We start from the raw sequence: 16,270 nt of genomic DNA, 5'->3' as shown, positions 1-16,270 counted from the left end.
TCACCTCATAATTTTCATTTTTACAACCCTGATTTTAATTTTATAGTATTAGTGCCAACAATTACACAAGAAGTGATTTGAATCTGACTTTGTACAATGACTTTGCTTGCTTGTTGATTATTTTCTGTCTCTTATGGACAGTCTGGTTTGGAATCTTTAGAGCAGTTGAGAATATTACAAAAATTTTATACCAGCAGCAGCTGAGTTGATGGCATTCTTGCCTCTGAATTATAAGGTTGCAGGTTCAACACCCATTGCAGAGCTGGAGCACAAAGGCCACATTAAATGTGCATTGCAGCACATTATCCCGTACAAACAGCTTCTATATGTTTCAATGAGATTCCCCTGTCAATCTTCTAAATTTGAGTGAATATAGTCCTAACTAATCCCAGTCTCTCTTCATGTGTCATTCTTGTCATCTCAGGAATCATTCTGGTAATCCTTTGTAGCCAGAGCATCTACCCTCAGTTAAGGATTCCAGAACTTCACACAATACTTCAGGAACAGGAGATGGCAATGGCCTAGTGTTTTGTTGCTAGGCTACTAATCCATAGATCCAGATAGTGTTATGGAGACCCAAGTTTTAATCCTACCATGGCAGAGAATGGAGTTTGAATTTAATAAAATTCTGGAATTATGAGTAGCCTCATTATAACCATTGTCAATTGTGGAAAAACCATCTGGCTTACTGATGTCCTTTATGAAAGCAAAAACTTCTGGCCTTACTTGGTCTGGCCAATATGTGACTCCAAACCCATAGCAATATGGTTAACTGCTGGCCCAGCCAGTAACATTAACATCCCATAAATGTGGTCTGACCAAGTCTCCGTGCAATTGCAACAAGAAATCCCTGCACCTGTGCTTGATGGTAATGGAGGTTCGCCAGCATTCTGTTATACTCTAGTAAATAATAGGGCCTGATTGGTCCATTTTAGTAGAGGAGAACCACTTAGTACTGTAACATGAAGAGCCTTTTGTAATTAACAAGATATGGTTTATTGTATGTTCATATCTACTTATGGGTTACATTGATATGATAGACATAGTTTCAGAGACATTGAAGAGAACCAGATGTTAAGTATCACTTCTTTAAGATCCTAGACTGTTTCACACAAATCCATATGATTAGATGATGCTTATGCTTTTCCTTACTATTAACCCATTTGGACCCATATACAAGGATCTCCAGTGCTGAGAAGCACTGCAGTGTTTATTGATGTTGTCTTTTAGATGAGACTTTAAATCAAGACTGCATCTACCCACCCAGGTGAATATACAAACAACCAATGGTACCATATTTAGGAAGATCAAGGAGGTATCCCTGTTTTCCTGACTAATATTTATCTCAAAATCAACATCACGCAAAAACAAGTGTATTGCTGTTTGTGGGAGTTTGATGACAACAATAATGATGGCCATGTTTTCTAGATTACAACAATGATTATACTTCAGATATGAACTCATTGGCTGTAAAGTGCTATGAAAAGTTTGGAGATCATGAAAAGCACTTTGTAAAAGCAAATCTTTTTATCTTTTATTTCTTTTTACTTTTCTCTCCCTACTTATCTGCATTTATTCATATTTCTTCCTTTAGCAGATGCTTCTGTCAAATTTAAGTCATTATTCATTCAAATCCAGAGGGAGAATTCAGCTGACCATGTGAAGTGTGAAACAGCTCAGACTAGGACAAATAAATCAAAAACTGGATATTTTGGATTGAATTGGAGAATACTGTTCCAAAACATTAATGAAGAAAAAAATGTAATAGAGAGAACTTTTAAGCCCTGGTATTAACTTTGAGTTGCATTGGATTGATTCAGGTGCAGGGCGGAAGTCATTTTGACTCTGGCCCTTATTCAATTCAGTTTCACTGTTTTAAATCTGAAGCCAGCAGAAATTAACTCAGTAGCAGAGGGTAGCAGTGAGGTTAGGAGGCTGAGGGAGCACAAGGTTGGAGATTGGTGGGGCTGAGGGCAGGATTATTTAAAGAGCTACCAGCAGTGGATTGGAGTTAGCAAGCCTGTGTTGGGGTGTCCAATACTTCAATTCCCAGTCCTTCTCATTCTGAAACAATTCTCATGAATTTTAAAAGTATCAATTTGTCTTGGCCTGTTTTGCCTCCTGTCAGGTCCTTCTGGTGAATTTGGCTATATGCAGACCACACTCAAATTTTAAGGTAAAATTCTTGACTTTCACACTTCCAATGTGTGACTACCTGCCTGTATTAAGTGGATTCCTCAAAAGTGGGTGTTTGCTGAGGCAGAAACACTTCAGAATGATGCCTCCTGATACCTTAACAGTTTTTATACTTTCACTGTCTGTAGCTTAAAATTAGTCCAGTAGCAGGAATATATTTTTTTGTGTATGACATTATTTTTTGGCATCTTGTCAACTTATTTGAAGTTATTTGTTCACTTTTCCAGTATGCTAAAACTTAGTAGCAATTCTGCAGTGAAGTCAGTTCATCTCTTATTGGACAGAGAATGAACAGAGAGTGAGCTGAAATGTCAGGAACATGATAATTCTGTGATCCAGCACTTCAATGATATTGCCATTCAACAAGCTTAGCTAAGGAAAGCATAACAATGTAGCTCATGCTTTCCACCTATTAAAGATAAAAGACTGCTAGTTTATAATTTCCCAAATTGCTGCCTACAAATGCCACACACTGTAGGGAAAGTTCAATCACAGAATCGCCTTGATTCTGTAGTAGACTTCACTGCAAAGCTGAAATGCTAGCCTGAGTGTGGAATAGTCACTATTTTTAAATGCCATTTCCTTCCACGCAGAGGGTGCACTTTCTAAATAGTACTGCTTGATCACTTATACAGCAATAAGGTATCCGTAAATAAACAATCTTTTGAGGGGAGGAAAATTTTAAGTAATTACTCTGAGAATAGTGCTTCATGGCAAAAAAACATGATTTTGGGCTCAAGAAGATTGGGGCTATCCCATACCTCAGATACTCACATGAGATGATAAGAGAAAGATAAAAATAAAGGTGCACAATAGTCAATATCTACAAGGATGTCTGCATGCTCCCAGGTGAAGCAACCATTGAATACCTGTGAGATTTTAATAATTATTATCTTTTTAAATCACTCTTTAACCAAAGTCTTGCATGAGACAAGGACACAGCTACAAAAGATGGCCTTGAGATAAACATCTCGTGGGTAATTAAGGCACTCACATTGAAAATGCATCATTTGTTTTCATAAACTGTAGCTGTTTGATAACACTGAACCACATTTCATTCAGAAGCTTTTCACACAGAATTTCCCCCTGTACCACACTCATCTTTCTTCTAACACAGCTCTGTATTATATAACCACAGCTCTGGGATTGATATTTCTGCCTGAGTCTGTCAATGCAGACATAATGCTTATGTACAAATACTAATGTTTCTTAATACTGCTCTCCTTCTATAGGAGAGGAGCATACAAAATAAGCTTGTCCCTGCCCAGATTTGGAGCGATGAGATGAGGGATGCTTGAAATTTAGCTGCTGATTGCTTTCAAGGAGCAGTCCACTGAACTAGCTGGAAAGCAAGGGGAATATGTCTGCGCTAAAGGGGAGATTGGGAATCTACAGCCACCTAATGAGACAGCCTCAAACTTGCTGGATATTAAGCAGAATATCTTTAAAAAAGCCTTAAGTAAGGGTGGCAACACTAAAAACAAACAACACACGCAAATCTTTATAATTTTTGATGTAGACTCAGGATCCCACCCCCAAGCAAATGCCAAAAAATAGAACAGCCATAAGGTAATCTCTACTAGTCCATCAAACCACACTATTGAGGAGAAATTGTTGTGAGCCTCCAAGGATACACTGTGTCAATGCCTTCTTCTCCACCCTTCACACATGCAGAATAATTCAACTCCATGTGTAATCTATGTAGATGAAGCTTAGGGTCACATTCTGGTGAGTGCAACATTGGCAAAAGCTACAGCCACATGAAGAAGAAATGACCAAGGTCTCTGATTCTTGGAAGACTAGAAAGCTTCCCAGGGCAGTATTTAGACAAGGCCGATAAGCCTGTTAGAGGCTAGATTTGAGGGTGAATGACTTTGTGTTGGCATATGTGCACAATCACATAACTAAAAGCCAATTGAAAAGTAAAAGTACAGTATTCCTACTGGACCACAGGGTTGCTCTCTCATAAGAGAGAAATGGTGGTGGTCTAACCTGAGGATCACCATGTCTCAGTCGAGAGGAGAGGTTAAGAAGGGCAGTCCTTCGTGGCAACCTCAGCTGGAGCAGAAATTGAACCCTCACTCTTGGCTGCACTCTTCATCTCAAACTAGTCTTCAAGTCAACTGAGCTAACCCCAATCCCTTTAACCTCAAAGGAATGCTTATTGTCTACTTTAAAATGTTAAGGCAATTTATTTGCATTAAATGGAAGTTAAGTTCTCTTTGCATCAATAACCTCCTGTTCAGTCTCCTGGTCAGAGTTTTAGAATGGAGTTACACAGGATTACATGGGGGCTGTGTTTCTATGTCTCAAATCTCAGTTTCCAAAAGCCTAGGTGTAGAGGAACAAATTACACTGATTATCTCCCAAACTTAAACAACTAGCATCAGTTTCTATTTTCCAGTGGTTATATTCTTCCCATAGCCTAAGCATTCTTTGTACTGCTCCTCATGATGTATGTCTGAGCTTGTATGATAATCAGCATCACTCAAGCTACTCTGCAGGAATCAGGTTGTAATGAAAGTTGACACTTATGCACTCAACATGACTTTAATGTGTCAAACGTTTTTCTCGAAGTTGACTTGGTGGCACCTCGGCAACCGCAGCGTGTTTAAATATCAGCCTTGTCTAAATGCTGCCCTGGCTTCTTCTGTATTTACGTCATCGTTGTAGCTCCTGTATCAACCTCCCTTCTTCATCTGAAGAAAATGGTGACTGGTGGATCTCCACTTCTTGGTATAAATCCTATTGCAAGTTTTCACCCCATTGTAGATCGAGGTTATGTAGTATACAGCAGGTAGTCACTATTCTGGAGACACAGTCAGACAAGTACTGAAGTGTTCCTCCTCAGTGGTCCAGGTAATGGAACAGCATCTTCAGATAAGGTTCGATAATGGCCTTCCTGAATGCTGTTAGTGGACATTCATTCATTCTTCTTCCTCCTCCTCATTAACCACAGTTCATACAGCTGCTGAGTTAAGTTGATCAGCCACAGCCTGGTGAAATGCATCCTCCATGACTATTGACTGGTTTTCCCTTTCCTTGTTCTGCCTTGTGTAAGATCCTTGATCTGTATGTTTATTTTCTTTCCATGCATGTGGCTGTTAGCTTAATCTAATTTTGGTGGCTTCCATGATCCTTATGGTAGAGCCTTACATCCTTGGAACCTACGGCCTACACAATGGTTTCATCATCATGTCCTCAACTTTCAGGTGTATGAACCTGGGAGCACTCCTGCATAGCGGTATGTGGAATTACACACCCAATACCATCCCCATTGTTGATTCATTATAGGAGCTCTTCTCAAAATTCTATCAATCATGAGACATGATTAAGAAGTTCGTATTTGGTGTTGATAGGGCAAATTCACCTTTATGCTGCAATAATATTTACCCTATAGCCACGGCTGAGTGCTCACACAACAGTATTTTGCGTATCTATTTTGATTTTCTTAATTAGATGTATATTTGCACTGTGCAGGAGCATATGCAAACAGATCTTGGAAGCTCTCCCATTTGTGTTGCATATTCTTTTGTCAGCTGGTTTAGGGGAGAGATGGTGGTTAGCTTTTTATTTGCTTTGTCCATCCTTTATCCTTCCCTTCATCTACCATACACTTTTTCTGCCATCATGGGCTAGCCATCTCATTTCCTCTAACATCCCTTCTGTCCTCCTTTAATCTCTTCCTGAAAGTATGGGCCCTTTCACTCTATCTCTTCATGTTCTTGCAGTTTCCCCAAGATTGCTTTCTGAAATGAGTTAGTTGTCTTATGAGGATGGGTTGAATAGGCTTGATTTGTTTCCACTGGGGTTTTGGAAGAGGGTTGACTTGACTGAAGTGCATAACATCCTGAATGGTCTTGACAATGAAGATGTGGAAAGGTGTTCGCTCATAATGATGATCCAGAGCAATTAGAGATCTCCCTTTTGGGAGAGAGGTGAGCTTTCATTTACTCCTCAGACCTTGGAACTCCTCTTCAGAATATGGTGGAGGCTGTGTCATCGCATGTTTTTAAGGTGGATAGATTTTTATTAGGCAAGGGAATCTAAGGATAGCAGGGATAGAGAGAAAGGTGGAAATCAGGACACAAACAAATCAGTCATGATCTTATTCAATGGTGAAACAGGCTTGAGGAACCAAATGGTCTACTTATGCTCCTATTTCATATTTTATGTTTGTATTCCACTCCCAAGCAGCCTTGCATTGCACCATTCCTCATATAATTAACCTGTTATTTCTCCCTTTGCACCATTCCTCATATAATTAACCTGTTATTTCTCCCTTTCCAGTGCACTTTAAATTACAGTAACACATGTAAACATTTGAAAAGATTCAGATAAAGGTGGTTTAGGTAGAAATTGATGGTTGGGAACAGAACATAAGAGGGCATAGTTGTAATGGGTACTGGAAAGATCATGGTGAATGGAGGGAGGAAACTGGGATGCAGAGGGAAGAATCACAGTGATGGGAGCAAAATGATGGCAGCCTTGCATTGCACCATCCCTTATATAATGTACCTGTTATTTCTCCCTTTCTAGTGCACTTTAAGTTATAGTTCTGATCCTTTCTATTCCCCTTTGCTCCCATCACTGTGATTCTTCCCTCTGCATCCCAGTTTCCTCCCTCTATTCACCATGATCTTCCCAGTACCCATTACAACTATGCCCTTTTAAGTTCTGTTCCCAACCATCGATTTCTACTTAAACCATCTTTATCTGAATCTCTTCAAATGTCTTTACATTTTAGTTAAGCCCCACTTAGCTCCCCTGGTTAGATTTGCTGATATCAAGTAGTGTGCCTGTCTTGTTTGGTAAAGCTTATTGCTCTTGTTGGAATATATTAGATAGTAAGTGAGCTGAGTCATCTAGTCATTGAGTCCTACAGTACGGAGCCTGTTGGCCCAAACTGGTCTATGCCAATCAAAATGTCCATTCATGCTAACCCCATTTCCCTGCACTTGACCCATATCCTTCTAAGAGTTTCCTATCTAAGTATTTGTCTAAATGCCTTTTAAATGTTGTTAATGTACCTGTCTCAATCACTTCCTCTGACAGCTCATTCCACATGCATACCACTCTGTGTAAAAATATCGCCCCTCATGTTCCCTTTAGTTTTTTTCCCTTGTTAACTTAAACTGATGCCCTCTAGTCCTCGATTCCCCAACCCTGGGAAAAAAACTGAGTGCATTCACCCTACCCACGCCTCTCATGATCTTACAGACTTCTATAACATCCGCCCTCAGTCTCTTACCCTCTAAAGAAAAAATTCCTAACTTGTCTAACCGCTCCCTTTTACTCAGCTGCTTGATTGCAGCTTGATTAAGGTCTCAGGATGAGGTATTAACTGAAGAAGATAGTATCAAATGGCTGCAGGGGTTTTCCATGAAGAAACTAATTACATTTGTGCCAACCGAGCAAGGGAACTGGAATGTGGAGTTGGTTAACCTTCACTGAAGGTTTGAGCATTTGTAAGGTTGTAATTGAGGGTAAAAGTGTTCAATCTCTAGTTTTGATATTTATAATGAGATTGCTTCAAATAGTTGTTATATAATGTAATGGAATGTTTTATTTTCCTATTGTGTGTAATAAACTTTTATGTTCTTAGTTAAAAGCACCATTGCAGCCTTTTTTGAATATGACGACCGCAGTCATAAAAAAGTAAAACTAAACTTTTAGGATCTATCAAACCAGGACTCACCCTGGGATCTGACTTTTTCTCTGTTACCGTCAGCAAGGATTCTGAAAGTATCATGGGACATAATTTACACGACAGAACATCTAATGGCATCTGCTGTTAATTAAAATTGCCCTTGCACATTAAGACTGTTTACTGAAAGTGCAAGCTGATAATCCAGCAAAGAAAACTGAGTATCTAGGAGCTAAATGATCAGGTTAAACAACTGTTTATATCTTGAAGGAATTAGGATGAATAATTATGAAATAAACAGCAAAAGAGCTAAGAGGGAGAAACAAATTAAAGTGTTTGATTTCAAACTCAAAGCAGGTAGTAGGAGAGGGAATGAAAAGTGGGAAAGATTGATTGGATTTGGAGAGTACAAAAATGTTTACTATACAAATAAAGTAAATTAATGCCATTCAGAGTATTTGATTGGTGAATTAGGCAGTGTTATGGACCAGGCCAAACCTCCTCAAAACATTTCAAGAAAGTAGCCCGAACCCTAACTTTGCTTATTGTTTTAAGCAGGTGTAACGCAGATATTCCAGGAACGATGTAGCTGGTCAAACCACTTGGTTTTAAACAAAACCAAATTTATTCACAAGATTACCGAATGGAACACAAACAAAAGAGGACAGAACACAGAATAACTTAACCCCTCTTAAAACCAAACAGAAAACCCCAACTTAATGATGCTGTTCCAAATACTTGCAACAATCTCCATAAACATCCCTTGGCAAAAAAGGTAAAGTCAAACAGAGGGTCTTACAGGAGAGATGTCAGAGAGAGGGAGGGTCAGTATGGACCTGCTGCTTTGGGTCAGCAGCTTCACCATGGCTGCTTGCTAAAACCAAACCAAACCAGAGAAAAGCTGCACTGAGAGAACTGGCCACTCCCCTTTCATTATACAAATTGTTTTTAAACTTGAAAGCCTTTTGCCTGAGGCAGGATCTGTTAACTATAATCGAATTGGCCCTAAAGCCTATCCAGGCCGAGACCTTTCAGAATCACTGTTTTTATGAAAACCAAGGACAGCGTAACAGCAGTGAGATGTCATTTTCAAAATGTTAGCAACAGACACTCTGGGTGAAACTTTTGGGCTTCCACAATAAACCACAAGTCTGAAGTCTGAGAATATTGTAGGACTTGTACATAAATAGTAGTGAGTACTATTGATCTCATCCTTATTTTGAAAGCCAATTATGGACTCCCGTTGCACTCGTTTGAATAATCGAGAATAAAATTTCAATACATCTGCCTTGGCATACTTAAGGTTATTATGGCCCAGTTTGGTTAGCTATTATGCTTCTAAATTTCTCCTTCCTATAAAGGTTATTGATTTTCTAGAGATATCATAGCCAACAAACATGGTTGAAAGTAATAGTATATTTAGTGGTCAATCATGATTTTCAAGTTTTGTTGAATCTGATTGTTGCATTATTGTTACATATTATTACTTTGCATTTGTTGAATGCGTTTGTCGCTAATATAAATGATTCACATTAAATCTTCAGTTCTTGTGTCAGTAATTGACAAATAAGGAGCTTTATTCAATAAAAGTAGTTACTTCTTTCCCCTCTGTTCCTTAGGATTTGACACCAGTATTCTACCCATTTGTAAGGACTCACTTGGATGGATGTTTAACAGACTGGACACAAACTATGACCTGCTGCTCGATCAGTCAGAACTGGGAAGCATTTATTTTGACAACCATGATCAGTGCATGAAGCCATTTTTCAATTCATGTGATACATACAGAGATGGTCGCATTTCCAACAATGAGTGGTGCTACTGCTTTCAGAGAAATCAAGGTGAGAAAAATCAAGGTCAGAAATCATAAGGCTCATAATGTTAGTGGCAACTTTGAAAGACTTAAGTGCCAGGATTGGGTTAAAGGTTAGAGATGGACTAACAATACTTTTGTCTAGTGAGGCTTCACTGACAGCATATCCTCACAAGATTACCTCTGTTGCTTTATTTCTGAATTTATTGCAATGTAATTGCCCAGCTTTGATGGAACTTTTATGTTTATGATTCCTATCTGACTTTTATAAAATACACTTGACGTCAGTGATATTCTTCGGCACTTAAAATCTTATTTTCCTTCTTCTATTTTAATATATATCGCTGTTACAAATACTATTTACATTGGATGCTATTGTGAATGATAAACATCCATAAAATTAAAATCCCAGTGCATATTTTGCCTATAAAACAAAATTAAAATTAATTGAAAATAGCAAACAATGCATGACTGAAAATAAAGTCAATTATTTTACAGTGCTTTACACATTGTCTGGGGAATCATGTTTTCACTGGGTAAATCACAGAGCCATGCAGGCAGTCTGTGCATCTACATGAATAGGGAACAGGAGAATCGACGTTTCGGGCATAAGCCCTTCTTCAGGAATGAGGAAAGTTTGTCCAGCAGGCTAAGATAAAACATTTTATCTTAGCTAGCTGGACAAACTTTCCTCATTCCTGAAGAAGGGCTTATGCCCGAAACGTCGATTCTCCTGTTCCCTGGATGCTGCCTGACCTGCTGCGCTTTTCCAGCAACACATTTTCAGCTCTGATCTCCAGCATCTGCAGACCTCACTTTCTCCATCTACATGAATAATCTTGGACAACTAGGTGGAATGTGCAATTACTTATTTTGATCAGAAACACCATACTAGGACGGGATTTATCCAAGATCTGTTGAAACATTGCGAGTACCTATCATGATTCTAGTAGTGGGCTAAGAGGACTGGCACAGAGGCTGCCAAGTGATACCGCTGCTTGACAGGATGACAACATCCTGGACGAGGAGATAACTTTCGCTGACAATCAGAAAATCTTCAAGCCTCAGCTATGACTGAGGAGTTATTGAACCCTGGTTGTACTCTGCTTTTAGAAGGAAGATGTTAATAGAATGCATGTAGAACATTTATAGCCAGTCTCCTATAGTGGATAATTTATTAAAGTCATTAGGGCATGTGAAGAAAAATACCAGTGATGCTTTCGCTGCTATTAGAGGAAGTTTCAAAGTATTGCTAGCCATTCCAAACTTCCTTACTTGCTGTGTCAGTTGTGTGCAAACCTTAAGGTATGTCCCACATAAGGACAATGCTGGGGCTGCTGTGAGAATTCAGTGCCTTGACACTGGTACTATGGGCAGCTAGGTGGAATGTGCAGTCAGTTGTTTTGATCAATGAGATATGAGATTAATTGTGTTTTGTCTGACATCTGTTGCAATATTGTATGTACCTATCATGAATTTAATAGTGGGGTTAGAGGCCAGATATTGAGCCCACCCAGTGATACCACTGCCTGATAGGATATTCTCCCATTCACATCTCTACAGAACTTTCATGAGGAAGGAAATCTTCCACAGGGACTTGTAATAAATGTTGACTAATGGTCAGAATCCAGTCCTCATGAGAAAGAAAGGTCAGTGAGAGCCTTGTAATACAAACATGAGTTAGGGTCAGATGAATCTGTAGTCCCTTGATCCTGCGCCATTATCCCATGGCTGATTTAATTGTAACTTCAACTGTACATTCCCAAATATCCTTGATAACCTTTTACACACTTGCTTACCAAGAACTTTTTAATCTTTGCCTTAAAATTACTCAAGCCTCTACTTTCACAGCCTTTAGAGAAAAGAACTTCTGAAAACAAACGATCATCTGAGAGACAAAGAATATTCTCAATTCGTAAATGGATATCCCATTATTTGTAGGTAGTGACTCCTAGATCTAGATTCTCTGTATAAGTAATGGGAACAGGAGTAGGCCATTTCACTCCCTCAAGTCTGTCCTGCCATTCTACAAGATCATAGCTAATCTGTCCCAGGCCTCAACTCATATTTTATGCTAGTTTCTCAAAACCCTCAACCCTTCAATATTTCAGAAGTCTATCAACCATCTCTTTATATACTTTCAGTAATCCAACTGCCACAACCCTCTTGAGGAGAGAATTCCAGACTTTCTCTAAGAGAAGAAATTCCTTTGATCTCAGTTTTGTATGAGTGTCCCCTTAATGTGTAACAATATCCACTAATTTGAGATACACCCACTAATGGAAACATCTTGTCAACATATACCATATTAAGCCCACTCAGAATTTTGTATGATTCATTCAGCTCATTCTCATTCTTCTGCACTGCAGTGAATAAATGCCTAATCTGTTTGTCTGTTCTGGAAAAATCAACTTTCTCATCCCAAGAGTCAGTCTAGGGAACTCTTTTGAACTACCTCCAATGCCAGTATATCCATAATCAATTTTCTCCTTTTTTTAATAGCTTTTTAGTCATCTGCTAAAAGATTACCAATCCTGTGACTGATTTTACCACTTTAATCTGCCTTAGTTTTTGATTGGATACTCCCCTTTAGTTCATTTGTTAAGCATGGGTGGTTCACCCTTGTCAACAATTTAATCGTTTTGACCAGAATATTTTTTTCCCTAAGTGTTGTGAAATATCTTTTCTCCTACCCCACTTTAGACCACTCTTTAGAACTCTGTAATTGTCCTTATTTAAGAGAGCACACTGGTTTGACTGCACTAGTAAATGATACAATATTTTTCAAAATACTCACTTTCCAACTGCTCAACAGCAGTCCTTATGTCGAATCTTTTAGATGAAAGTATCACAGGCTCAGTGTTGTAGTCAGTGCCACTCGAAGCTGTCCAACAAGTAGCCAAGTATTTGAGCAAGGCCCTGACATTATAGCAAGGAGATCATGCAAGCTAGCAGACCAATGTCACAGCATCATCGAATTGTTACGGTACAAAATGAGGCCACTTGGTCCATCATGCCTGCACTGGCAAATGTCATTTATGTACACAGTGTAGTGTTAGTGGTAACAAACAAGCGAAATGTTGGAGAAGCAGAACTTTTTCTATTCATTTGTAATGCCATGTCAATGCACTTACCATTTGGCATCAACCGTACATTGTATTCTGAAAGCGTTAGCCAGCCTATCACAGCAAATATTTCTCTTGTTTTGCAAGTTCTTTGGCAACTGGATATTTTGAGGTTCTTTTGAATAATGGTTCTGTAATGATCAAAGTACATATTGGTGCTACATATCAGGACATACTGATCATGTGTCCAAGGTGTATGGCAGCTTGTAAGAATCTGAATGCATCAAATATTAGGATTATTGTGACCTTCACTTTGATTGAGAAGGCAGTTTGGTTCTTTGAGTTAATCCTTAGAACTATATCGAGTATTCTGCACAACTGCATTATAGTCTTATGTAAGAGCCTTAGCTATGGTCCTGTGCCTGTAGTGAATGAATATAGATATGCATAAAGATGTGACAAGAAGATAGATATTAGTGTATAGTTTCATATTGAAGAATGAATATACATCATTCACAGCATGTGAACAATGATGAATGCCTTTCATGTGCTGGCAAAGACTTAGATGAAGAGCGGGTTATAGCAAATGATGAAAGAAGATGGGTTCCATGCTGACAGTTCCTGACTGTGCTTCTTTTCAATTCTATCCCAATGCCAACCTTTATTCTTTTCCTGTAGTCTTCAAGATATTTTCTAATCAACCTATGCAGGGGATGTTACTATGTGCCTCTGGAACACATAACACATCAACCAGGCTCCCTAGTTCAGGGATAGCAACACTACAACAGTGCCACAAAAGCCCTCCTGCCTCTCCCCTTCTGTCCGTGACTGCAGGAGAACCCTTGTTTCAACATGGATAGTTTTCAACTTGCTCTATAAATTGAAGCTACAAATTGAAGCCAAACATACAGAACACATTCTCTGAACCCTGCCTTCTCTGTCTTTTTAACAGTTCAGACTCTGCTTAATTTTATCTCCGGTGCTATCAGAACTGTATTTTTCTGGTGGACCACAACATGCACATTGTCAGTCTTTCTGTTGTTATCAGTTTAAAGCATCCTATTGAAACCTATCAACTTGTCTGTTGTTGTTAACCATCTGAGTTTCAGGACTGTGAGTCAGTGCACTGATACTGTCTCTGTTTATTTTGATGCCACGTTGTGAGTATTTCACCACATTCCTGACTGAACCTTGTGAATGACTTGTTAGGAATTAAGTCCTCATCAAAGGACATAGAGTCACTAGCCTGCTCTTGAAACTATAGCATTCAAAATGGGCAGAACATTGGCACAGCAGTTAGCACTGCTGCTTCACAGCGCCAGAGACCCGGGTTCAATTCCCACCTCAGGCGACTAACTGTGTGGAGTTTGCACATTCTCCCCGTGTCTATGTGGGTTTCCTCCGGGTGCTCCGGTTTCCTCCCACAGTCCAAAAATGTGCAGGTTAGGTGAATTGGCCATGCTAAGTTGCCCGTAGTGTTAGGTGTAGGGGAATGGGTCTGGGTGAGTTGCGCTTTGGCGGGTCAGTGTGGACTTGTTGGGCCAAAGGGCCTGTTTCCACTCTGTAAGTAATCTAAGTAAAATCTAGATAATGTTAACTCCAAGGTGTTGATGCTGGAAGAATCAGCAATAAGGTTATAAATTAAATAGAAGACACAGTTGTAATGGTCACTACCTTCAGGCCACATTTGGAATGGTTGGTAGGAGCTGCTTTATTATCAGAAGACTTATGAATGGAATTCAAGGTTGTGGAATCCAACAGTACCCACACTTCCTGACTTTGACATAGGGGGAAAGTCATTGATGAAACAGTTGCAGGTGGTTAGGACACCTTAAGCAATGAAGCACTCTGCTGCAATGATTCTCCTGCCTCAGCCACAAGTCTGTCAGGTATAATGCCAGCCTCTAAAAGGTTTCCTGCAAGAATTATTGGTATTTTTGCTCATACTTCTTGATGCAATGCTGCTTTGGTTTCTCTGCAACCTCTAGCAATTAACTATTATATCTGGAACAACAAACTTTGATATATTTGTACACAGCAGTGGTGAAGATTACAGAACACAGTGTGCAACTTTAGACCACCCAGAAAGACATCAAAGCCTTTAAGAACTCAGAATCTTGGATTCATTGGGCTGTTCTCAAGAATGGAAAGATACAACTGAGAAAAAAGACTTGAGTACTGTAAGATGAAATTACTTACAGTGGATAGTTGGGTCTGAAATTCATACGTCCTACAAAATATAAGTTATAATATTTCCCAGCTAAGTTGTCAGCACTGGAAGCACTACCTCCGCAGGCAGCTTGTCTATTTTCAGATAATAAATTTCCAATCATTTACTTTGCTTGTTGTGGCCTAATGGCAACTTATGAGGGATTATAAGAAAAATCTGTTTACACTGGTTGTTATCACTTTAATATTCTCAATAGAGATTAGATGTAATCTGTTGACGTAAAGAATGTCAAGGCAGGGAATGCTCTGCCGCAAGTAGTAGTTGAGGCTGATACAATGAAATGTTTTAAAGCCAAATGAACTAAAATTTGAAGAGAAAAATGCAGGGTTATATGAAGAGAATAGAGCTGCAGGATGGGTTTTGGACTGCTGCAGATATGTCTTTTGCTTTTAAATTACAAATTAGAACATTCGGTGCAACGGCGGTGCAATCAATTGCCTGATTGATTTATGATGTTGTTAAAATTGAATTTCCCAAGACAATGCCATGGTAATAATGAATAGTAATAATGCACAGCACGTAACAGCTTTGAATGATTCAACTGAAGAAATGGTCTATGGCATTTTCATCAGTTTGGGTTTTAGACAGTGTTAAAATGGATGTTTACAGTCTTTTAAGAGGGTTAGAAAGGACAATAACCTTTGAAATTAATTGATTTTAAACAAGTTGTTGGAGGGAATCCTGAGGGACAGGATGTATGTGTATTTGGAAAGGCAAGGACTGATTAGGGATAGTCAACATGGCTTTGTGCATGGGAAATCATGTCTCACAAACTTGATTGAGTTTTTTGAAGAAGTAACAAAGAGATTTATGAGTGCAGAGCAGTAGATGTGATATATATGGACTTCAGTAAGGTGTTCGACAAGGTTCCCCATGGGAGACTGGTGAGCAAAGTTAGATCTCATTGAATACAGAGAGAACTCTCCATTTGGATACAGAACTGGCTCAAAGGTAGAAGACAGAGGGTGGTGGTAGAGGGTTGTTTTTCAGGTTGGAGGCCTGTGACCAATGGAGTGCCACAATGATCAGTGCTGGGTCCACTACTTTTTGTCATTTACATAAATGATTTGGATGTGAGCATAAGAGGTATAGAACATAGAACATAGAACAATACAGCACAGAACAGGCCCTTCGGCCCACGATGTTGTGCCGAACTTCTAACCTAGATTAAGTACCCATCCATGTACCTATCCAAATGCCGCTTAAAGGTCGCCAATGATTCCGACTCCACCACTCCCACGGGCAGCGCATTCCATGCCCCCACCACTCTCTGGGTAAAGAACCCACCCCTGACATCTCCCCTATACCTTCCACCCTTC

General features: G+C 39.3%; 1 protein-coding gene across 5 annotated transcripts in view; it reads left to right on the top strand.

The window, feature by feature from the left end:
- Window positions 1-16,270, top strand: part of LOC122554029 (testican-3-like) — a 544,992-nt gene that overhangs the window by 504,557 nt on the left and 24,165 nt on the right. For all 5 annotated transcript variants that reach the window (XM_043698524.1, XM_043698527.1, XM_043698526.1 and 2 more), the window contains one exon: window positions 9,463-9,684. In XM_043698524.1, coding sequence (XP_043554459.1) covers window positions 9,463-9,684 — 222 coding nt within the window. The remainder of the gene's footprint in view (window positions 1-9,462; window positions 9,685-16,270) is intronic.

The sequence above is a fragment of the Chiloscyllium plagiosum genome, chromosome 1 (genome assembly GCF_004010195.1).
Source record: "Chiloscyllium plagiosum isolate BGI_BamShark_2017 chromosome 1, ASM401019v2, whole genome shotgun sequence".
Classification (NCBI taxonomy): Eukaryota; Metazoa; Chordata; class Chondrichthyes; order Orectolobiformes; family Hemiscylliidae; genus Chiloscyllium; species Chiloscyllium plagiosum.
Note: the sequence above shows the minus strand (reverse complement) of the source record. Positions and strands in the feature narration are given on the sequence as shown.